The sequence below is a fragment of the Lepidochelys kempii genome, chromosome 11 (assembly GCF_965140265.1).
Source record: "Lepidochelys kempii isolate rLepKem1 chromosome 11, rLepKem1.hap2, whole genome shotgun sequence".
Classification (NCBI taxonomy): domain Eukaryota; kingdom Metazoa; phylum Chordata; order Testudines; family Cheloniidae; genus Lepidochelys; species Lepidochelys kempii.
This window is the reverse complement of record NC_133266.1, coordinates 71,647,809-71,673,187: the sequence shown is the minus strand read 5'-3', so window position 1 is coordinate 71,673,187 and position 25,379 is coordinate 71,647,809. Positions and strand designations below refer to the sequence as shown.

At 45.1% G+C, this 25,379-nt stretch overlaps 1 protein-coding gene across 1 annotated transcript in view; it reads right to left on the bottom strand.

The window, feature by feature from the left end:
- The window catches only part of TRPM8 (transient receptor potential cation channel subfamily M member 8), a 217,602-nt gene that overhangs the window by 29,198 nt on the left and 163,025 nt on the right, over positions 1–25,379 (bottom strand). Inside the window, exons 14-21 of the mRNA XM_073304777.1 lie at positions 23,852–23,947; positions 21,340–21,469; positions 18,304–18,449; positions 17,299–17,411; positions 14,379–14,595; positions 6,704–6,795; positions 3,448–3,589; positions 1,048–1,219 (exon numbers count right to left, since the gene is read on the bottom strand). Of these exons, the coding sequence (XP_073160878.1) occupies positions 1,048–1,219; positions 3,448–3,589; positions 6,704–6,795; positions 14,379–14,595; positions 17,299–17,411; positions 18,304–18,449; positions 21,340–21,469; positions 23,852–23,947 (1,108 nt within the window). The remainder of the gene's footprint in view (positions 1–1,047; positions 1,220–3,447; positions 3,590–6,703; positions 6,796–14,378; positions 14,596–17,298; positions 17,412–18,303; positions 18,450–21,339; positions 21,470–23,851; positions 23,948–25,379) is intronic.

Below are 25,379 nucleotides of genomic sequence, written 5' to 3'. Positions count from 1 at the left end.
CCATCCACATCCCATGGCTGCTCGGCAGAAGATGGTACAGTACGACTGCTAGCCATCTTCATCTCTTGCCTGCCTGGCATAAGATGGTACAATACGACTGCTAGCAATCCTCATCTCTTGCCTGCCTGGCAGAAGATGGTACAGTACGACTGCTAGCAGTCCGTATCGCCTGCCCGCTCACCATAAGACGGTTCAATAGGTCTGCAGGACTAAAGAGAATGACCTGGTCAAGTCACTCCAAATTTAGTCCCTGTGCCCATGTCTGCCCAGGCGCTCCCAGCTGACGTGGCCAGGAGCACCTTGGACACGACGAGGACGACTACCAATCGTATTGCACCGTCTGCTGCCAGAAGGCAATGGGTTGCTGCTACTGTGCAGCAAAGCCGTACCGCGTCTGCCAGCACCCAGGAGACATAGGGTGACGGTTACCTGAGCGGGCTCCATGCTTGCCATGGTATGGCGTCTGCACAGGTAACTCAGGAAAAAAGGCGCGAAATGATTGTCTGCCCTTGCTTTCACGGGGGGAGGGAGGGAACGGGGGCCTGACGATATGTACCCAGAACCACCCGTGACAATGTTTTAGCCCCATCAGGCATTGGGATCTCAACCCAGAATTCCAATGGGCAGCGGAGACTGCGGGAACTGTGGGATAGCTACCCACAGTGCAACGCTCCGGAAGTTGACGCTTGCCTCGGTACTGTGGAAGCGCTCCGCCGAGTTAATGCACTTAATGCACTTAGAGCATTTTCTGTGGGGACACACACACTCGAATATATAAAACCGATTTCTAAAAAACCGACTTCTATAAATTCGACCTAATTTCGTAGTGTAGACATACCCTTGGATAGTCATTAAGGGTAAAATCCTGCAAGCAGCTGTCCATGGGCAGACCCGAGTCCCTGCAGAGCCCCACTCAAGTCAGTACGGCTCAGTATAGACACAGGTCCAATGCAGAATCTGGCCCTACGAGAGTTTAGGCTCCCTAGCTGAGCCAAACGAGTGCAGCCCCTCCCCTGCCCAAGGGAGGTACATACAGAAGATGGCTACCATCAATGTCATCAGGGTACTGGCCAAACATGGCCAGGTAAGGCTCGTAGATAACTGATCGGAAGATCCATTCCCAGCGGTACTCATTCTTCCTCAGGATGCCCTGCCTGGCCACACCAAAAGCCACCATCCACACACCGAAGAGGAACAAGAAGAAGAAGACATCAATCATCTAGAAAAGGAGGGTATAAAAAACAGATCAGTGCATCCTCCACATTCCTGCAGCAAGTCACACTGCAGGAGGCCAGGAGTTTGTTCCCCATGAGTTAAATAGCAGGTTGGGAATGGATGTGAAAATCTGGTCACTCAGCAATACAGTATAGCCACATTTTCAGGCGGCCTCCATCCAGTCTCAGACGTTATGCTCGATCTTAAGTGGTTATAAGATCAGGGCCTGATCCAAAGCCTATTGAGATCAATGGGAAAATCCCAATGACTTTCACGGGGTTCAGATCAGACCCCAAAATCTACACACGCAAGTTCTGTATACAGGTCCAAAATGAATAAATGACCTGATTCACAGACAAACGTAGGTCTGATGTATGCAATATTTAAAATAAGCAAAACTGGTAACCACTTCTGACAATTTGGTCCTGGGCACCTTGAAAAAGACATGGTCATTTTCTAGATGCCCACAGGTGATGGATTGCTGAATTCTTTCCCCTTGCTGTTCCTGCAGAGACTATCAACAGTGCGTATTCCAGGAAGCAACTTTCCATTTGATTCACCCACAAACGACAGGCATTCTCTTGTCTCCTCTATCCTCTCCCACCTCCTCAAAATATTACCTCTTTCCTCCAAATACTGGGAATCTGCCATTTGAGAGACTGACAGAGAAAAAGAAAAAAATCACACTAAAGAATAGCCCCTACATTGAGGAAGCAGGAACAGCATCCTCCTATCTCCTGCCGCCCCACCCCTTCCACGCTGTAGGCCAAGAGGCCGGCCTTTGTCTGCTGTCTGCCCGAGTTAAGAATCCAGATCTTTGTTTGCTCTGCCCCATGTGAGGGTCACAGCGTGCTAGACTTGTACTTGTTGTCAGCCCCAGCCAGAGGCCTGTGGGCTAAAGCCTGTTCCCTGCTCTGCCCCGCCCAAAGAACCAGAGCCTAGATTGAGTGTTTGCTGGCTGCCTTAGCCAGGGGGTTTAGGCTAAAGCCTGCTCCCTGCTCTATCCCGCCCAAAGGGAGAGAGAGTCAGACTGTGAATTACTGCCCCCTCCAGCCCGGGGGCTGCAGGTTACAGACTGCTCACCGCTTCGCCCCGCCCATGGGGGCAGTAGCACCAGATTGTTCCTACTGGTTTGCCTCTGCTAGGAGGCTTCAGAACTATAGACTTTGTATGGCTTGGGTCCACCAGCAAGGCCTGAGTCTGGGGGTTGTTGCCTGATACAGCAAGGTGGAGCGGCCTCCCTCCCCTCTTGAGAGTGAGAGACCACTACAAATCCCTTATTTAGTAAGAGCCCAGTTCTGTGATCCTTTGTCACCAATAGCAACTGGGGGGCCAGGATGACCTGACCACCACAGAAGTGGCAGAAAAATGGGAAGCCAGCAATGTAGCAATTGTTTAAAAACCTCAGTGTTCATTTCACCTGCATGTACATTCAATTGCTCTCAGTGCCATTTCTTCATAAGTTCCCCAGGTTCAGTGCAGCCCAGGTATGATCAAAGCCTCTTTTCCTTTCCTGGGAAGTCCAGAATCTTTATGGGGTAGACAGGCCCAGCCTGTGTGCACAATCCAGTACCTTTTTCGGCTCACCGTCCGTACTCTGACTGAGACCTCTCTCCAGAGGCCCCTTCTCTGGAGCTGTTCCTTCAGCGGCATGCCTCTCCTCCTGCCACCACTGAAGTAAGCCAAGCCACGCTCCAGTGTCTCCCACTCCCAGCAGGCTTTGCCAATGATTAGTAGTCAGGGCTCCCCTTCCCCACTCTAAAAGGGAGTGAAGTCAGCAAGACCACTCTCTAGTCCAATTCCTGAAGTAGGCGAAGTCCCAACAGCTGCTAAGTCTAGCTTCTCAGAGGAATTGAGATTTTCCTTCCTCAGCCATACCCTTACTTGTGTTGAGTAAGGAATCTTCATATGAGTAATGAGTTGGGCTGCAAAATCCAGTTCTGAAGCATTTAATATGCCCTGAGGCTGAAAGGTGCTGTGAAACCAAGCTTGTTGTCTTTCCAATGTTAACTGTTCATTCAGAGTGAACCCCCCCACCCCACACAGAAAGCCAATACACAGCCCTGTCCTAGTTATGTCCCTCTTCAATCTCAATTAAACCCTATTCTGAGGATGTACGAGGGGCTTGGGCCTTGTGCTGGCCCTCTGTACAGGGCAGAATTTCACTCTCTAAGAAGAAAAGCTTGTCACATCGTTTATTTAGAATGTTATGAACAATTGCCCATGTCTTACCATCCTCTGAAGCATAATAATTTTTGGTCCTAGATTCCTGCTAACTGTGAAAATGTGGATCAGCCTTAGAGTAAAAATGATGTAGTCCAGGCAAAAAATGACTCGCCCAGAGTACCAGGAGCTTTCATTGGAGGAGTGGAGCCTGGGGAAGAAAAATAAGTGTAGTGAAACACTGGCTAAAGTTATGACAAATATATGTTGAAACAGCCTAGTCCCATAAAGTAGAACCTGATTAATCCATGTGTACTTATTTGCTCACTTTATAGTTTTTGCAAAAGTTGGTGGTCTCTTCTATCCTCTTAGCAAAAATGTAACAGCAGATGCTGTACAGGTCTCATTCCTTTCATTTCTTCCCCCAAAACTATACCACAAACTTTTTACTAGTGTATGACAACAGAGTAGCATCAATAACTGGAACTACAATTGACAAAACAAGTGAACAAGGTATCTTGCAGGATGTATGTATCCGTGCCTGTTTATTTACTTGCCCAGTCATAGAATCCAGTCTGTACACAGGAGTGAAGTTCTATTGTATAGTGTATGTAAATTACAGCTGTCCTCTTAAACCACACTAAAAGGCTAGATTCATTCTATTAAGTGAGATTAGGTGTCAGACAATCCAGAAGAAAAATCACTTCCCGCACAACCCTTTCATGACCAAGGACATCTGAATTCTGCTAGAGAACAGGAGTCTCCATTCCCATTCTATCCTCTTGGCCCCTTTTTTTGAGGCTGTCAAAAGGTACAATTAAGTTGTAATTATGAATCTTTTAACTGACAGGGATATCTGTCCATTAGAAACCAAACTAACAGCACTAAGGGCCCAGTCCAAAGCCCATTGAAGTCAATGGCAATCTTTTCCACTGACTTCAGTGGAAGCTGGCTCAGGCCTCAAGTTGCTTCACACACTGTATGTCACTATCAGCTGATAAACAGCTTTCAGCCACTAATAAGCAGGGGCAAAATCTCAGTGGCAAATCCAGAAAGCTTCATGCCCCATTACCAATCAGCAGAGTCATCCAGTTCATCTCAAATGTTAATTGGGTATCCGGATCTTTAAACAAGGTCAAAGCTGATGAAGCAGCAGTACAGTATGGAACTAGACAAGGCTGCTAAGGCCAGGTCTTGATTTTGCAAAACTAAATCTAAACCAGAGATGGTTCAAACTGAAGGGTGCCTTACTCTGAGCCACCTACCTTTGTGGAGGGGAGTGTGGGAGGTTTGAGCTTTTGCAAAAACTCAAGGAAGTTGGTTCAGAGCCAAGTTCCATTTTACTCCAACTAATGGTTTGAGGATAGAGAATCAGATGGAAAATTCTGGTTCTGTCCCCACAAGAAGCCACAGATCCTAATCAAACAGGCCTCCTTAAAGGAAACCTACAAGACAGTAGCACATAAGCATCAGTCGTGCATCCAGCCAAAGAGCAGAGATCCTCAGGATCACCCATCAGTGCTACTGCAGTCAGGAGAACAGAGGTATTTCCACTGAGCATACTTCAGGCCTCATTGGTCGCAATTCTGACCTCAGCTACACCAGCATCAATCCAGAGTCACTGCACGGATTCAGTAGAGTGACACCAGATTCATTCACACTGTGGTAGCGGAAAAGACAGCAGGCCTCATGAAGGTTCTTAAAGAGAAAGACTGGCACCCAAAGGAAGGCTGGGGAGCTCATCCTCAGAAACATAATGCCAGGTGTGTGGCAGGGGAGGGAGCTGAAGCTGGGGACCTCTGCCCACTTGGCTTTTGATGGATGCACATCAGAGAAGTCTGAAGTAGCAAGGCAACCCTCTCTTACCAGGAGCTACAATAGATACTTGGTGAATCAGGAATAGACACTAGGGCCAGACAAATGGCTTGAGTCAACATCTAAACCCCTCAACTAGCTCTGTGTGATTCTGCTAAACCATACCCTGTATTCCCTATAACTCTGGATCATACTGTGCTGCTGGCCTAGAAGGGCCCTGAAATCCAGGAAAACATCCTCTGAGTCCAGAGAATCCTCTGACTGTAGCAGCACCCAAACCAAACTTCTCTCAAATAAAATTGTTAGTCTCTAAGGTGCTACAAGTATAGAATCATGGAATCACAGAATATCAGGGTTGGATGGGACCTCGGGAGGTCATCTAGTCCAACCCCCTGCTCAAAGCAGGACCGATCCCCAATTAAATCATCCCACCCAGGACTTTGTCAAGCCTGACTGTAAACACTTCTAAGGAAGGAGATTCCACCACCTCCCTAGGTAGTGCATTCCAGTGTTTCACCACCCTCCTAGTGAAAAAGTTTTTCCTAATATCCAACCTAAATCTCCCCCATTGCAACTTGAGACCATTACTCCTTGTTCTGTCATTTGCTACCACTGAGAACAGTATAGAGCCATCCGCTTTGGAACCTCCCTTCAGGTAGTTGAAAGCAGCTATCAAATTCCCCCTCATTCTTCTCTTCCGTAGACTAAACATCCCCAGTTCCCTCAGCCTCTCCTCATAAGTCATGTGTTCCAGTCTCCTAATCATTTTTGTTGTCCTCCGCTGGACTCTTTCCAATTTTTCCACATCCTTCTTGTAGTGTGGGGCCCAAAACTGGACACAGTACTCCAGATGAGGCCTCACCAGTGTCGAATAGAGGGGGACGATCATGTCCCTTGATCTGCTGGCAATGCCCCTACTTATACATCCCAAAATGCCATTGGCCTTCTTGGCAACAAGGGCACACTGTTGACTCATATCCAGCTTCTCGTACACTGTAACCCCTAGGTCCTCTTCTGCAGAACTGCTGCCTAGCCATTTGGTCCCTAGTCTGTAGCGGAGCATGGGATTCTTCCATCCTAAGTGCAGGACTCTGCACTTGTCCTTGTTGAACCTCATCAGATTTCTTTTGGCCCAATCCTCCAATTTGTCTAGGTCCCTCTGTATCCTATCCCTACCCTCCAGAGTATCTACCTCTCCTCCCAGTTTAGTGTCATCTGCAAACTTGCTGAGGGTGCAATCCAAAGTACTCCTTTTCTTTCTCTGGGTTAGTTAATCATTATCTGAGCAGGAGAAAAGTTCCTCAGCACAAGTTCTCCTCAGCCCACAAGATGTTCTGCAGAACCAGTCTTTGTGCCTTGGAACCAAAATCTACAACCTTTTTTGACTTTAGGGAACACAAAGAGTTTGCTACTAAGTTCAAGTGACTTTGTTCATCATCTTCTCACAGCCAGACACACACCGTAACAGTACCTGGCATGGTAACACGCCTTTAAACCGAACACTACTCACCTGAATATAATCCCTGTTATGAAGTAAAAGATTCCAAGCGTATCCATGATGTTCCACAGATCTGAGAAATATTTATTCCCATTCATGTACCACTGGAAAGGGAAAAGAGCAGAAAATCACCACAACAGCACACGTCAGCACTGATTACTCCCATCGTGGGCCTAATTCCACCACCATTACTCACCTTTGGTACCTTAGTCTGCGAGTGCCCTCATGGATTTCACTGAAGCCGCACATGCGGTAAGGCACTATTCACAGTAAGTGTGGTCAAACTCGGCCCTTTACAACCATAGAACTGGCTCTTATTTTTCCATCTCCTTGTTGAAGACATTTATTGGCTGCAGCATAGTTCAAATCACTGACATTTTAGGGAAAACATCATTCTCAATATTGGTGTGTTTCATCGGTCACCTCTATCAGGGAGACACAAGTCAGGGTTTTCTAGCCCTAAAGGTTCATTTGAAAATGCTTTTGCTATGGCAGTCTGAATGCTAGACTAATTTTCTTGAGCTGCAACTGATCACTCATGTGAGTAGCATCATTGGCTTCAGTTGGAATACACAGCTGAGTACAGCCCACCAGTGGAAATAAGGAGTACCCAATCTGGCCTTGAAAGCTAAGCCTGCAAAATGATGGATACACAGGAGGGGTACACAGGTAGGAGGTGTCATTGCCAGTGTATGAAGAAATACACATACTAGCTATGATCAAGCTAGTGCATAAATAGCAACATGGCCATTGCAGCATAGGTGATGGCTGGGGTTACCTAGTACAATCCCAGAGGACCTAGGTATGTAATCCAGCAGCTAGCCTGAGCCACCATCAATAGTGGCCACACTGCTATTGTTAGTGCACTTGCACAACCAGAGCTAGTGTGTATGTCTATCCAAATCGGGAATTACACCTCCCAGCCGCTGTGTAGACAAACCCTAAGGTAGGTTGAACAAATTTGTGGAGTGTTTCATCTGATGGCTGGGTTTGCTATGTCTCATCAGCAAGAACTAAACCTTGGACCTTTTAACCTAAAACCATGCCCCTCTACTGCTTAAACTATAGGATGACAGCCATTAACTGGAGTCAACACAAATCTCCTAGTGAGCCAGCCTCAAGAGAAGAACAGAGTCCCACAGTGTGTTAACATGCAGCCTACGCATTACCTCAGCTGAGACATTAATTGGGATACTTGTGGAACACAGGCAGCAGCTCTATCAGATGGGCCAAAAGAAAGTCCTGCTTTGGACAGTTAAAAGTGATCACCATTATGACTTTGGCCCTAACCTTTGCACTTCAGTTTCTCCCCCCTGTAAGATGGATGTAGTAGAACTTTCCTACCACAGAGGGAGCTGTGAAGTTTAACTAACAGTTGCACAGTGCTTCAAAGATAAGTGGCTCGTGGACCAGCAGCGGTCCATGGACCACAACTGGAGAGCCACTGAGGTAACACAGTATTCTTTGACTGTGTCCCCTCACGTCTTGTCCAGCAAAGACACAGCTCACTGCTGGAATCCCATGGAAAGTAACTGCTAACTCACTATTAAATATTTTTGGATCAAGTGTGTTTTTTTCCTAAAACTCTCCAAATGAACGCTATTTACCTGTATGTATTTTCAACCAACGATGGCTCTGAAACGCAGTCTCAAATTTAACCCTCACCCCCCACCTCTGCATTTCATGGACGGGGTCAGATTCTAACCTCCAGACCAGAGCCTCCATTCAATGCTTTGGGGTCCACATTGGGCCTGAAATGGGGAAGGATTCTGAATCCTGGCCACATCTGACAGAAGTACCGTGTGATCAATCAATAAAGAGATTTCTGCATTTTGACCCATTCTCCTCAAAACAGCTCAACAGCACCCAGCACAACAAATCTTATCCCAAACCTTAGTTCTGATTCCTCTTTGAACTCTACCCTAAGGGTATCACAGATCCAAATATCACCTCCTTCAGTTAATTCTAGACTCCTTTTGTATCAATCAAAAAGGAAATGATATAAAAGTATCAGATCATTTCAAACAGCACACAGAGATCTGGTCCAAATGCATATTCAATCATAATAAAGAATTGTCATGTACTGAGAGTTAATCACAGATTTAACAATCCTTTAAACATGTTTTACAACCAGTCTGTTTAGGACCAAGAATCCTTCTTATGGTACAAGTACTTGGCTGTGTTTATGAAGTGGAATGGTGGCATCTAGTGGCTGGTTGAATTAATTTCAGGGTTGTTTTTTCCTCTAGGTATCCCATTCTGGAGTAATATCTTCCATGTATAGGCTCATTTTTCCCTTTGTAATTAAGTATCATTAGTTCAAATAATTCTGAATCTTTGGAATAGGATCAATTACTGTCAGCCCAGTTGCATCTCAGCCACTGGAGAGCAGTGAATACCTATTCAATCCTCCCTGCATTTGAAAGAAAACCCGTGTACTGGACATTTTCACCTTTTACACCATGACATAGCGTAGCAGAGTGCCCGGTGTATATGACTTGTTACTGATGCTACTCAAATCCATCTAAGGTCGCTGTCATTTTCCATAGTATGGGAAGAATGGTTAATAATGCACCTTGGTAACACAAATGTTCAGATTAGAAGCTGCACTGTTACTGTAGCCAGGTTGGTCCCAGGATACCAGAAAGGCAAGGTGGGTGAGGGAATATCTTTTATTGGACCAGCTTCTGCTGGTGAGAGACAAGGTTTCAAGCTACACAAAGCTAAAGAGTAGCAACTCTATGTTGCTTGAAAGTTTGTCTCTCTCACCAACAGAAGCTGGTCCAATAAAAGATATTCCCTCACCCACCTTATCTCTCTACATTAGAACTTGTCAAATTCAAGATATTTCTATTTCTGCACATGTTCAGCTCATACCTCGCTTTGAACATTGGGTGTTGGGAAAGGCAGACGCTCAAGGGAGAGAGAATGCAGGTCAACCAGACTATCACAGTTATCCTCTCATTAGGGCTTTGTAAATGAAATTAAAAATCCCTTGCTTTTTATGAACCAAAGATGGCCAGAACTGACCTGGATTAAACATTTTATTGTAGCAATTGAAGATCTAGAAGCCAAGTCCAGGGCTAGACTCCCTTTGAGTCACTGGAGCGATACAAGTTTACACCAGCTAAGGATCCAACCCTAGAAATATACTCTCCTCTAGCACTGGTGCCTATTCATATCAGAATGAACTATGAATAGGGAGGAGCACATCGCTTCAAACCAACCAGAACCCTGGCTCAACCCTCAAAGCAAACCCAAATCCAATCACTGAGGTTCAGTGAAGTGTTAACTCTTTACATTATCATTCGCTTCTGCTGTTTCTGGATCCATACATGCCCTACCCTCCAGCGTATCTACCTCTCCTCCCAGCTTAGTGTTATCCAAGAATTTGCTGAGAGTGCAATCCATCCCATCATCCAGATCATTAATGAAGATGCTGAACAAAACCAGCCCCAGGACCAACCCCTGGGGCACTCCGCTTGATACCAGCTGCCAATTAGACATCGAGCCATTTATCACTATCCGTTGAGCCCGATGATATAGCCAGCTTTCTATCCACCTTATAGTCCATTCATCCAATCTGTACTTTTTTAACTTGCTAGCAAGGATACCGTGGGAGACCGTACCAAAAGCTTTGCTAAAGTCAAGGTATATCACATCCGCCGCTTTCCCCATCTCCATAGAGCCAGTTATCTCATCATAGAAGGCAAGCAGGTTGGTCAGGCATGACTTGCCCTTGGTGAATCCATATTGACTGTTCCTGATCACCTTCCTCTCCTCCAAGTGTTTCAGAATGGATTCCTTGAGGACCAGCTCCATGATTTTTCTAGGGACTGAGGTGAGGCTGACCCAGTCTGTAGTCCCCCAGATTCTCCTTCTTCTCTTTTTTAAAGATGGGCTCTATATTAGCCTTTTTCCAATTACTGGAACTTCTTCCAATCACCATGAGTTTTCACAGATAATGGCCAATGGCTCTGCAATCACATCAGCCAACGCCCTCAGCACCCTCGGATGTATTGCATACAGCCCCATGGATTTGTGCATGTCCAGCTTTTCTAAATAGTCCTTAACCTGTTCTTTCACCACTGAGGGCTGCTCACCTCCTCCCCATACTGTGCTGCCCAGTGCAGCAGTCTGGGAGCTGACCTTCTCTGTGAAGACCGAGACAAAGCATTGAGTACGTCAGCCTTTTCCACATCCTCTGTCACTAGGTTGCCTCCCCAATTCAGTAAGGATCCCACACTTTCCCTGACCTTCTTCTTGTTGCTAACATACCTGTAGAAACCCTTCCTGTTACCCTTCACATCCCTTGCTAGCTGCAACTCCAATTGTGCTTTGGCCTTCCTGATTACACCGCTGCATGCTTGAGCAATATTTTTATACTTCTCCCTAGTCATCTGTCCAAGTTTCCACTTCTTGTAAGCTTCCTTTTTGTGTTTAAGCTCACCAAAGATTTCTCTGTTAAGCCAAGCTGTTGCCTGCCATATTTGCTATTCTTTCCGCACATCGGGATGGTTTGTTCCTGCATCCTCAATAAGGCTTCTTTAAAATACTGCCAACTCTCCTGGACTCCTTTCCCCCTCATATTAGCCTCTCAGGGGATCCTGCCCATCAGTTCCCTGAGGGAGTCACTCTCTATGCTCAACAGAACCAAGTTAGTTGCTATGAGAATTTCCACTTGGAATTTTATAGGTCACGTTTTCCTTGCCCATACATTTTGTTCAAACCACCACCACCTGTGCCCCCCAAATCTAGTCAGAACTTGGTCCCCCTTTGTTCTGTGCACATGCAATTCCAACCATTACATTGCATTAACACTTTGATAGTTTGTACTAAATACACAGCAGACATCTTCATCATTTCTGTAGACTGACATACAAACGTGGGACCAGAACCTGAAATCGTCTCTCACACAGTTGGCTGCAATAGGCATGTTGCCTGACAAAGGACTGCCAAATCAAAACCTTTCTCACTCAGTGACCTTTCAGAAGTTCAGCACAGATTTCTGCTGTACATTTAAAAAATTGTAAGCACTGTACTTTTTACTATTAAACATCTATATAACCCTCCTTCCAGACCTTAGTGTTATACACTCACCAGTAAGGACAGAGCTGATCAAACGAAGCCCATTCAACTACTGAGCCCAGCAAGCAAACTGCCTCTGATCCCAACAGGTAACTCTATGTCAGACCACTGGGAACTGTGGTGCTTGGATGTGGACATTTAAAACACGGAGCATGACTGGTTATTCATCTGCAGACATCCAGCTCAATCCACCTTTCTAAGATGATTTGACCTTGAATTCAGAACAAAAACTGAGAGTAGCTTGGAGGGGTGGGAATTATCATTTCCTTCTGCTGATAGTGGTGAATATTGCTAATAGCGCCAAGAAGCTCTCCAGGTGCAGGAGTCCCATTGAAGTCAAATACAGTTCCACACATGTAGGTATTGAAGAAGTGGGCCATGAGAAAACAAAGATCAGCATTGAAAGATGAACTGGCACCCATACCGATCCCATCCAGCCACTCCTCAGAGGTGAATCAGGCTCTTAAGTTCTCCTTTTATTTAGCTATGTCAATCGAAAAAAAGCCCCCAGTTTGAGGCTAATTCTGCCCTTAGTCAGAACATTCATTTCTGATGAATGAGAGGATGGCTTTTAATTGGTTTAAAATGATCTATGTGTCTCAAAAGTGAAGATAGGCTGAAGCCAAAGAGTCTGGCTCTAGATCAAAACCTTCCCAAAGATGTGCAGTTTAGGTTTGGCCCATTAGGGTGGTAAGGGCTGGCTATTGGTTGGGGGCACACTCTAGTCAAAAGCTTACTCTGCAGAGCCAACAGAGTTCCCTTGAGTACACTGGTTCAACTCATTTCTCAGCTGCGTGCTTTTAAACAATCTGGATTGTCTTCAGTGGAGCCCAGGCAACACTAATCTCCCTTAGCATCTGAAGTGAAATTGGAGCGTCAGACATGCCCACTTTCCTCGAAAAGCCGGTAAGCATAGCAGCCGGTAGGAACATCACCTGCATTTTTCTTTGATATTTGCCTGCTATGCTCCTAGACAGTCCAAATTAAAGAGAAACCAAGTGTTGGGATTTCTCAAAGAACCTAAGGGAGTTGGACACTTCATTGACTGCCTGGGATTTTCAAACTTTTCTTCTGCAGCCAGGCCACACAATACAACAGTGCACTGCCGGAGTCAGCCTGACTCTGGGTCTCAACATCCATCAACGCAAATAAATGAAATGCCTGGTAAGTGCCTATCCTGCCAACCTTTACTCAAATGTAGAGACCTTGGGCATGTAAACCTCATCAAAATAATCAGGAGTGAGACTATTTGCTTCGTGCCTGCTCATATGAGTAAGAATATGCAGGGTTGGAGCCCTAGATCTGAAGCAGTTCCGGCTGCCCCAACTGCTGGTGGGTGGTACTGTAAGAGGAGGGGAAGAAAGGTTTCCCTTATGGCCAGCTGCTTTTTCAGCTGGGTTTTATGATCATCCAAACCCTTCAGTATTCATTTTCTGAACTGAGAGCTGCTTAACACTCTTAACTCAGCTGCTGCAACTAAAAATGGCTGGAAGGCTATGTCATGCTGCTCAAGTGGTGCCTGGGCCTACACGGGAGGTGTAAGGAGGGGTCCAGAGAGACCAGGAAACCTAATCAATCAGACAAGAATAATATCAAGGTAGCAGACCCTTATAATCTTTCCCCTTCATCCCCTAGATAGTACATCTGTCTTACCAAAGGTACCCTCCTATTTATTTGGTAATGGATATATTTTTTCCTGAAGAAAAAAAGATTAAATAGCAGGGTTATGGCCACTCTGGTCATGGTGATCTTTATGCATGTGATCTTTATGCATGCAGACCTTGTGCTGGCACTTGTCCTCTGGCTGCATGCCTAACACGGTACTCAAGACTGCACTGAACAACTAATACATCACACACAATCTTCTCAATGACAGATTGTAAGTTTCCATGACCTCTGCGCCAGCCACACTCTAATCCCCCAGCATTCTGAAGGACTCCTATTACTAGAGGCATTCTCTCCTCAGAAGAAAGCCATTTCCCCCCACACACAGATAGTCAAACAACTCTGCAAAAAAAATAAATTAGTGTGTTTCATCCAGAGTACCTTGGTAGTGCATAGACATGTTCCCTCTTTGTGGTGTGAGTGCTGGGCCTCCATCAGCCACAGTTCACTCACTCATGAAATGACAAATAACAGTGATAGCTGCATAGGTTTGTCAAAGAATTCTAGAGCATTATGACACATTTGCCATTAAAAAATTAATCTAAATGACCTAGATTGCTTTGACAATTTATACCACATGATTTTGAGAGCTCTCTCTAATGGCAAAATCCTCAAAGATATTTAGGTGCCTCAATCCCATTGAAAGACACCTAAATATCTTTGAGGATCTGGGCCATGGACTAGTACATACAGCACTGGATCAGTGTGTTTCCTTCAACACACACACACAAACACACACACACAGCTTCTACCAGCATTAGCAGGAGTTGTGTGTGTCAGTTGTGAACACAACCACTTCCTTTGGACTCTGAATTACTTTTGCATCACATTTTGCACCTAGCCGTAAGAAGGTCTCCATTTCTTTCTGCATCTAGGAGAAATAAAAAAGTGTCTGCCTGGAAACAGGCCATTTTGGTTTGCAAGCATTGCCTACTTGTCTCACTTCATCACAAAGCAGGATGAAGACCAGAACATAGAGGATGAGCTCCAGCATGGTGGGTTCTTTCTGGAAATCCATGAGCAGCACGTAGGCGAACAGCAGCAGGAAAACAATGTAGAAGATGACGTTCCAGGAGAAGACCACGAATGGGGAGGTGAAGAATGAGGCATAATACAACAAGAGCTTCTTGCTCCTCTCCACAGGCTTTTTCCTAGATAAATAAAGGATGATTTCAAACACACATCCCTCACGCCTTTAAAAAAATCTTCCTTGTGAAATTAAAATAGTGACCCTGCAAACGTGCCTGGTTTTTTAATAGAAAAAATCACTCTGAAGTGCTACCAAATAATTATAGTCTGAGCAGCATCAGTTAAATGTCCTGACTCACGGTACGTTGGCAGGGTGGCCTATCTTGTCCCTGAAGGACCAGATTAGTTCTGTCTCTGGCTCATTCAGCCACTCGACATCTTGTTAGCAATCCCAGCCAAATTAGCATTGATGTGATCACTTGTCAACCAGGAATTTTGCCGAGGCCATGCCTCTCCTTTCATATAGGCCACCAAACTGCGGCCAGATGGGAACAACTTGTGTTCACTCTTTTCAGATTTCAGAGTAACAGCCGTGTTAGTCTGTATTCGCAAAAAGAAAAGGAGTACTTGTGGCACCTTAGAGACTAACCAATTTATTTGAGCATGAGCTTTCGTGAGCTACAGCTCACTTCATCGATTGCATACTGTGGAAACTGCAGAAGACATTATATGCACAGAGACCATGAAACAATACCTCCTCCCACCCCACTCTCCTGCTGGTAATAGCTTATCTAAAGTGTTCATCAAGTTGGGCCATTTCCAGCACAAATCCAGGTTTTCTCACCCTCCGCCCCCGCACACACAAACTCACTCTCCTGCTGGTAATAGCCCATCCAAAGTGACCACTCTCTTTAAAATGTGTATGATAATCAAGGTGGGCCATTTCCAGCACAAATCCAGGTTCTCTCACCCCCTCACCCCCCTCCAAAAACCACACACACAAACTCACTCTCCTGCTGGTAATAGCTCATCCAAAGTGACCAATCTCCCTACAATGTGCATGATAATCAAGGTGGGCCATTTCCAGCACAAATCCAGGTTTTCTCCCCCCCCCCCCCACTCCCATACACACACTAACTCACTCTCCTGCTGGGAATAGCTCATCCAAAGTGACCACTCTCCCTACAATGTGCATAATAATCAAGGTGGGCCATTTCCAGCACAAATCCAGGTTTTCTCACCCCCCCACCCCCATACACACACAAACTCACTTGATAATCAAGGTGGGCCATTTCCAGCACAAATCCAGGTTTTCTCACACACACACCCCACTCCCATACACACACAAACTCACTCTCCTGCTGGTAATAGCTCATCCAAAGTGACCACTCTCCCTACAATGTGCATGATAATCAAGGTGGGCCATTTCCAGCATAAATCCAAGTTTAACCAGAACATCGGGGGGGGGGGTAGAAAAAAACAAGGGGAAATAGGCTACCTTGCATAATGACTTAGCCGCTCCCAGTCTCTATTTAAGCCTAAATTAATAGTATCCAATTTGCAAATGAATTCCAATTCAGCAGTTTCTCGCTGGAGTCTGGATTTGAAGTTTTTTTGTTGTAAGATAGCGACCTTCATGTCTGTGATTGCGTGACCAGAGAGATTGAAGTGTTCTCTGACTGGGTTATGAATGTTATAATTCTTGACATCTGATTTGTGTCCATTTATTCTTTTACGTAGAGATTGTCCAGTTTGACCAATGTACATGGCAGAGGGGCATTGCTGGCACATGATGGCATATATCACATTGGTGGCTGTGCAGGTAAATGAGCCTCTAATAGTGTGGCTGATGTTATTAGGCCCTTTGATGGTGTCCCCCGAATAGATATGTGGGCACAGTTGGCAACGGGCTTTGTTGCAAGGATAGGTTCCTGGGTTAGTGGTTCTGTTGTGTGGTATGTGGTTGTTGGTGAGTATTTGCTTCAGGTTGGGGGGCTGTCTGTAGGCAAGGACTGGCCTGTCTCCAACTCCAAAGATTTGTGAGAGTGTTGGGTCATCCTTCAGGATAGGTTGTAGATCCTTAGGGAGAGTGGTCACTTTGGATGAGCTATTCCCAGCAGGAGAGTGAGTTTGTGTGTGTATGGGAGTGGGGGGGGGGTGAGAGAAAACCTGGATTTGTGCTGGAAATGGCCCACCTTGATTATCATACACATTGTAAAGAGAGTGGTCACTTTGGATGGGCTATTACCAGCAGGAGAGTGAGTTTGTGTGTGCGGGGGCGGAGGGTGAGAAAACCTGGATTTGTGCTGGAAATGGCCCAACTTGATGAACACTTTAGATAAGCTATTACCAGCAGGAGAGTGGGGTGGGAGGAGGTATTGTTTCATGGTCTCTGTGCATATAATGTCTTCTGCAGTTTCCACAGTATGCAATCGATGAAGTGAGCTGTAGCTCACGAAAGCTCATGCTCAAATAAATTGGTTAGTCTCTAAGGTGCCACAAGTACTCCTTTTCTTTTTACTCTTTTCAGACTTTGTCAGCCTTGCTATCATGCTCAGATTAACCTCCATAGCAGATGGAATCTATCAGAGTAAAGATGGATTTGCATCTAAGATACTGGAGTGGGACTCAAGAAACATGGGTCCAATTCCCAGTTCTGCCACAAAGTCCCTGCATCACTTTGGGCAAATCATTTCATCTATCCTGTGCTGTGTTTTTTCATCTGTAAAACAGGAACGACACTTCCTGCTTAAAAAGGCTCTTTGGGATACATTCATTGTTTGGGGCACTCAGATACTACAAGGAGGTGAGCCAGACATTAGCACCTAAATAGGTTATATAGACATGCTTCCCTTCTGTTTTTCTACCAATGAGAGTGTTGTTACCTGAAGGAGATGAAACCACAGCCAATTAAAGGGAAAAGGAACAGACACAATATAATCTTCCAGTTCTTAGTGTCCCTCGAGATCTCTCCATACCACTGTTTGGAAAGGAAATTCTATAGCAAAGAGGAGAAAGATTCATCCAGGTTTTACTGAAGCAGGGTAGAGAAAGCAGAACTGTAAAATATGTTTGATGTTTAATGCAGAAAGCCCAACGATGATTTCTACTGAAACATATTAAGTTGTTGGATTTCTGTAGTATTGGAGGCCTTGGGAGCTGCAGAAATATTGAGCTACTCAGGTCAACAGAAAGGAAAGGCTACTGCATAAGCCCACTGCTCCATCTTGTGCTATAGGCTAGCATCTCCAGGATGTTCCAAGAGCTTTCGAGATAGGAGAAGCAGTTAGTTTCATTTAGCTGAGGGAGTCTTAGGTAAGGACACTACTCCACCAGATGCTATGCCCAAGAACACGAACAGAGGGAGGAGAGGCACCGTGAGTAAAAATCTCAGGCAGTCTCCATCAATAGACCCTCTAGGAACCCCAGCTGTAAATTAAAACTTCTCTCTCCTAGCATAACACCTAGGGGTGAATCACCACTCCTCTCCCTGCGTACTCTGCATCATTCAATGCTTACTTTGCACATGCAGGTTTCAAACGCACCCCTCCACGTGGGCCAAGGGCATCAGAGAACCAGTTATACAGCATGTTCCTCTCAGCAGTGCAACCACCACTTTATCTGATCACGCATGGGAGGAAGTAATTCACAATTGCAAAAGGACATCGTTCACGTTGCTGTGGGATCCTTCTCTGAAACTCCCGACTTCCAAACAAATGAGAGCCTCAGCCATTGTATTTCTTTAAGATGGGTTTTTTCAAACAATTCATCTATATAACCTTTAAAAAGGAAGTGAGCACAATATTTACATAGCAAGTGAGCAGCCTTTTCTTTTTCTTTTTGGGGGGGGCATGGAGGGGGAAGAATCACTGCTTTTTAGTTTGTGTTACCTGCACTCCCGGCTGTGCAATGAACTGCTGATCTTTAGCTTCCACAGCAAGTTCCAGGCAATTGCTCCCACCCCAGGCTTCACAGGAATAGGTCAGCAGCTGTTCAGCCAGCTCTTCATCACTGCTATAGCACTCAGAGAACAGCTCTAAAGGAGAGACAGTCCCACAAGGACAGAAGGGAAAAAAGAAAACCTGTGTCAGACACGCACCTCTTCACTCTACCCAGATCCCTGGCCCCATTTCACTCATGCTTGCAGAGATCAAGAGGCTGGAAATCTTGAGACTAAGGTTCATACAGCAACATTGACTCAGCCATTTTGCACATCCTGTATATTTTACAATATAATCGGTGACACGCTAAGCTATACATTTAATAGGAATAGGGGATACTATGTTTGTACAACATGACTGAGCTAATGTAGCTGTAGGAGTCAACCCATTTTTTTTCTGACTGCCATATTTGCTCGTATAATCTTCAATTTGCATTAGTAAAGTTTTTGGCAATTAATGTACAATACAAGAGCTCCTTCCCCATTTTCACAACTGTAGATTAGAATAGTGGACTGTCCAAATTTAATATCTGCATGGAAAAGTGTATGGTGAAACTCAAACTGATTTGATGATTACATATGGATATCAAAACTAGGTTGTGATTCAGGTCTGAGAAGTGGTCCAGTAAAAATGGCACCTTCTTACTTAACACATCTGCTCTGTGTGCGTGTCTAGCTACTGGTTGCAGTGATCGAAGTGAGTCTTTGTAGCATTTGACTCCCATTACCCCTGCAGAACCAACACAGCTAAAAGTGAGCAAGCTGACAAAGTTCCTTCCGTGCTGGCAAACCGAATGCAGACAGCAGAGCTGCAGCAGCAGTGTCACTGAAGGCATAGGTCTTACTTGCTGAAGCTTTACTTCTGGTGATGTGCAAGAAGTGAAGAACCCAATATGACTTGTGAATGCCAGGGGGATTTTGTAGAGATGGCAGTTAGAAAAATACCCACTTTTAACCAGCACATTGGACAGAGCGTTTGAGACTGTACGCAGACACCTCACAACTCCAATCTTCAAAAGGCCTATGAGAGCTCAGCAAGTCAATAGCAGTTTTGCCATTAATTTCAATAGGATCAGGACTGAGCCCCAAATTCTGCTGGCCTTATTTCCATGAATAACCCCATTATTTTCAACAGGGTTACCCAAATGAGGACGGTTGACAGCATTCTGGCCTTAATATTTTTTATTTTTTTTAAAAAATAAGGGCGAGGAGAACTATGGCAAGATTTTTTAATGGTATTTAGGTTCCCAAAGGTGCAAATAGGTGTCCTGTAGAATTTCGAAAAGCACTTAGGCACCTAGCACCCATTGATTTCAAAAGGAGTGTTTGAAAATCGCAGTAGGCAACTAAATCCTTTTAAAAATCTGACCCTATAAAATTAGGCAATTTTTACAAACGCTGCACATGAAATAAAATGTTCTGACAACACCTATTAAGGATTTCAGAATAATTCGTGTGTTACAACCAACTCCTCAAGAGAAAAGTCAAATTCATTTGAGAATTGGGTATGTTCTTTCTGCACAAGCGTGTAGCTTTGATTTCCCTGCTTGTGTGCTGAAAAAAAGTTTCCCCATTTCACTTTATGGGTACGTCTACACTGCAAAAAAAAAAAAAAAAAAAGACCCATGGCACTGAGCCTCGGAGCCCAGTTCAACTGACTTGGGCTCACAGGGCTTGCTCTATGGGGCTAAAAGTAGCAATGCAGATATTCTTCCTTGGGCTCTGAGATTCACCCCCCTGGCTGGGTTTCAGAGCTTGAGTAGGAACTCTACACTGCTATTTTTAGCCCCATAGCATGAACCCGAGTCAGTTGACTCAGGCTCTGAGACTCATTGCGAGGAGGTTGTTTTGTTTTCTTGCAGTGTAGTGTATTGTAGTGTGCCCTCAGTGTCTATCGTTCTTCACTGTCGAATGACCTTTTTTGGGAAGATGATACAGACAAATTACTGGGAAGCTGAAATGCAACTTCAAAATCACCAACCTCTAAGTGCAGAAAGGGACTTGTCCTTTTGTCTTTGCTTAATCTGTAGTGAATCACCATGAGCTGCCCTGTGCCATCTTTCCCTTTAGATCATGAATCAGTGCTCTGCATTGAGTGGCTTTTGAGTTATGGGTATTATACCGATTAATAAAAACAAAATATTAATCCCTGTGCTGCTAGCTACCACACACATTGATTTTGTTTTTCATATATCAATGCCACATTCATTTGGAAATTATTCCGGGAAGGTGTAATTAATAGCATCAGGACTCGTCCAGGTTTCAGATAAAGCCAGAAAATGAACTTTATTAATGACAGAAGAGGTAGCAGGCCATGAATTACCATGTTACCAGGAGGGCTGCCAATCATCCTAGCACCATGAGCTCTATACCACATGGACTGGATACCAGAGGATTTAGAAAGGCATAACAAGAGAGCAGAGCATAAAGGATAAGAATGTCTGGCTAAGAAGTCCAGCTTCAGATAACAGACTGTAGCCCAGCTGACTCATCCTTGCCACAATACTGCTTCTCCTCCTTGGAAGTTGTTTCATCCCTACGTTCTTGGCATGAATTGGACTGATGGGACTGAAGTTAAGGCATGGCACTGGGACTCAGAGCTGGGCTCAGCTCCCAGCCTTGACGTTCATCACACACTTCCTGTAGGTGTCCAGGCAAGTTTTAAAGACACAGGCCTCATTAGCCACCACAGGCTTTTTTTCTTCTTCTTTTTTTTTTTTTTTTTTTTGAGTGTTTTACCTATCCAGGGCCAGGAGCTAGCAAAGAATTTTCTGTCTAACTGTGTTCTCTGCTCCAGTCCACAGACACCCCTTCTTCTCTCCTTCCCCTGGAGGCTCTTGCCAGCCCAGCCACAGGCTGTCCCTACAACATGACATCCCATAAAGCTTCAGTGAAAAATCTCGCAGCTGTGCAGCCGTCATTACAAGCTGCTGATCACCATCTGAACACAGCTCATCTTTCCCAGTCTGTTAACACAGGCGCTTACCTGCTGCTCTCGTCTCGTATTCATTTGCCAGCTCCTCAGACTCCCCAGCAGCATTAATGTCATTCTTCACTTTTGCCAGGCTTTTTAATAGTTTACTGGCCCCAAGTGCTGCCAGAGTGCAGCCCCTGGTCTGCAAAAAGACAGAGAATCAGGAATTACATGGAGTTCTTTGCAAAGCGTGGCCATCACCATTTTTCTCCACTGTTGGCTCAGAGCACTAACAGTTCTTCCATGCAATGAGAGGATGTGTTCCATTGCTTAATGACCCACAGGCTTCTTCCACCACCCCCTTTTACATGACTGCTTTGTCTTTCTTGCCTTGTTTGCTTGTTCTGGAAGTTCATTAAAGGCTGGTGAATAGTGCCACGTTGTCAGCAATAGAAAATGAAGATCCAGATCCACAAAACAAGCATAATCCAACCACTCAATGTAACACCATCACACCAGGCTGTAATTGAACAATTCTAGGCACAAGGTGACTCGTTTTGTCTCTGTGGTTAAAATCACCTTAAAACCCTCTCCAAGGTGTCCGGAATTTAGACACGAGTCAGACGTTTAGAATGCCCTCTACAGTCCTACACTGCAGCTCACTCACCTGGATACCTCCTGATCCCTGCTGAACTTGCCATGGCTTGGCATGGGCACAGGGACCTGTATTAGCAGATTGGGTGCTCAGCTTAAGACACACAAGCCAAAAGGATCAGGAGTGTCCACAAAATTTCAGGTGCCTCCATTTTTGAGTGTCCAGTTATTTAACCAAGAATTAAGGAACCCCTTAACTAGGGAAAATTTTAGCCTTTCAGTCTTTGGGAATGGATCACTTGATGATTAACTGTTCTGTTCATTCCCTCTGGGGCACCTGGCATTGGCCACTGTTGGAAGACAGGATACTGGGCTAGATGGACCTTTGATCTGACCCAGGATGGCTGTTCTTATATTCTTACATTCTTATGTATGTTCTTATGTCTTTCAGGGTATGCCTATGATGCAACAAAAGATGCATGGCCTCCACGCAGCTAACCTGTTTCAACTGACTTAGGTTCGCCAGACTTGGGCCCCAGGGCTAAAAATCGCAGCATAGACATTTGGACTCAGGCAGAAGCCCAAGCCCTGAAATCCCATGATGGGGGTGGATCTCAGAGCCCGGTTCCAGCACAAGCCTCTACACTGCCACTTTAACCCTGCAAGCCTGAGTCTCTAAGACTCAGTGCAGCAAGGTCTTCTATTGCAGTGTAGACGTACCCTCAGTCAAGTCTGCCAACAAAGAGGTTAAGTAGTGCTAACAGGTATAGACAGAGGGTAAGTCTACACTGCAGTCACGGGACGAGGGGCCCGCAGCCCAGTCCACACAGGGAGTGACTTCAGTATGTGTATACGGACCCAAGCTACCTTTAATCTCGATAGCTCAGGCACCACAGCAGTGAAGATGTGGCAACACAGGCTAGTCGCTGGGCCAATTCTGCAGGGTGCCACGGGCCCCGTACAGCCCGCACCACACAGCTTCACCACTTCCGATTAATGCTAGCTCAGGTAGGTCCACATGAGCCACAATTACAAACTACAGGAACAACGGGGAGTCCTTGTGGCACCTTAGAGACTAACAAATGTATTTGGGCATAAGCTTTTGTGGGCTAGAACCCACTTCATCAGATGCATGGAGTGGAAAATACAGAGCAGGTATAAATAAATGAAAAGATGTGTCCTACCAGACACTAGAGATTACCACTGTATTTTCCATAGGCTGCCAGTGTGCTATGAGGTCATCAAATCACTTTCAGTCACTGTCTATTATCAGCCAAGCTCTCAATCGGAGATAAGAGGCCTGAAGCCAATATACAGTTGTGGTTTCCTTAAAAAATATACCTCTCTCTTTTTCATTGGAAGTAGAAACTGTATCAAACCATATGCCTGGATCACATGATCTTCATACTGTGAAGATGTTCATAATTCAAACCTGAGTCCAGCTATGAATTTCACAGCTAGCACCTTTCAAAGGCTGAATCAACCCCTCCCTCAAACTTTAGGTGAAGAGAGTGTCTTGAAATCCATATATGGATCCAGATCCAGATCCAAATTTAGTAGTTCAGGCCCATTTAGTTAGAAGATTGCAGTGGGGGAGGTTTAGATTGGATATTAGGAAAAACTTTTTCACTAAGAGGGTGGTGAAACACTGGAATGCGTTACCTAGGGAGGTGGTAGAATCTCCTTCCTTAGAGGTTTTTAAGGTCAGGCTTGACAAAGCCCTGGCTGGGATGATTTAACTGGGAATTGGTCCTGCTTTGAGCAGGGGGTTGGACTAGATGACCTTCTGGGGTCCCTTCCAACCCTGATATTCTATGATTCTAAGATAGAGAGAGGAAAAATTGTAAAACATTTTAAATCGGTAGCTTATCTATCATGCATTTGAGTTCCAAGGTGGTTACTCTGGGGAGGACAGAGGGCAAATGCTTGCAAAGGCTTAAAGTGCCAAAATAAATACAACAGTGCTGGGGGAGAGGGTGGTATACCCTACCTGTTCCCAAATGACTTTGGATAACTCCTTCTTGTTCTGAAGAACCGACCAGATAAAGAGAGCTTGCAAGGGATGCCTTGTAATAGAAGATTCATCCTGGCAGGAAGTAAAGGCACTATCTGTTCAATGACCTTGGCTTTATTTTTTAAATCAAGTATATGTTAGGTTACTAAACCTCTTAAACTTGGCTCCCTACTTTGTCCTCTCTGCACTGCTGCCCAGCAACGTTAAGGCTGCTTTAAGTTGTGCTGGAGAATGAACTGGCTCTCAGCTGCTCCCAAAATGGAAAACAATGGAAAGGCAGCAGAAAATCATCTTTGTTCCCATGCTGCTCATATGCAGAGCGTGGCTCAGTCAGCCTCGAGGATATACACATGGATTCATAGGTAAATGCCATTTTTACAAGGAGATGAATGATAGGTGGAAACACCTCCATTCTATACATTTTAGTTAAGCCCTTAGTGTTGAACCAGACCTCTTACCATAAACTTGAAAATATTCTGATAATAACACCTTCCATTATTTTATTTCATTTTAATATAGCATGCATCCATTTATGACACTCAAAACGTATAGCCCTCCAATAAAATTATTACTGGACATTAACTGCCATGCACCAAGTGTAACTCAGCAGAAAATGGGGAACAAAGAGTCGGTTGAAGATTTCAAAGCCAACTAGGGGATTTAAATAGACAACCCGTATTAATTTTAATGGGAGTTGTGTGTCTGAATTCCCTAGCTCAGCATTGGGGTTTATACTTTCACAGAGCGTAAGGCCAGAAGGGACCATTAGATCATCTCTCTGTGATTAAGTTTCACCCCATTTCCCCTACATTTAACTCAATAACTCAGGTTTAAAGAAAGAAAATCAGTCCCCAGGAGACTAAGCATCTGGTGTGCCACAGGCAGAGAAGAGGAGGGACCAAGATACCACCAATGTCTCGGGCCCGCAGCAAAGACAGGCAATTGTTTAGGTGAGATATGTCCAGATGATCCCAGCAGGCAATCCACAGAGGAAAGCAAAAACACCCAAAGTCCCTGCCATTAATTCCTTGCCAAGTCCAAGTCTGGTGATCAGTTTGACCCTCAGCATGTGGGCAAGACCCACCAGCCAAGCATCTGAGGGTATGTCTACACTGCAAAAAAAAAACCCTAACCCATGACAGTGAGTCTCAGAACCTGTGTCAACTGACTTGGGCTTGCAGTAGAGAGCTAAAAATAGCAGTGTAGACATTCCCGCTTGGGCTGGAGCCCGGACTCAGACCCGGTGATGAGAGTGGGAACGTGGGCATGAGCCTCACAAGCCCAAGTCAGTTGACCTACGCTCTGAGATTCGCTGCCACAGTGTGGTGAAGAGGGTTTGCAGTGTAGACATACCTTGAAAAAGAGAATTCTCTATACCACCCCACCTGGCGTTTGTATCCAGCTGCAGCCAATCCCTGTTGCTTTCAGAGTAAGGTGACCAAAACCCAGCTGGCCAAATGTGCATCAGAGAAAAAAATTCCTTCCTGATCCATGCAGGTGGCCG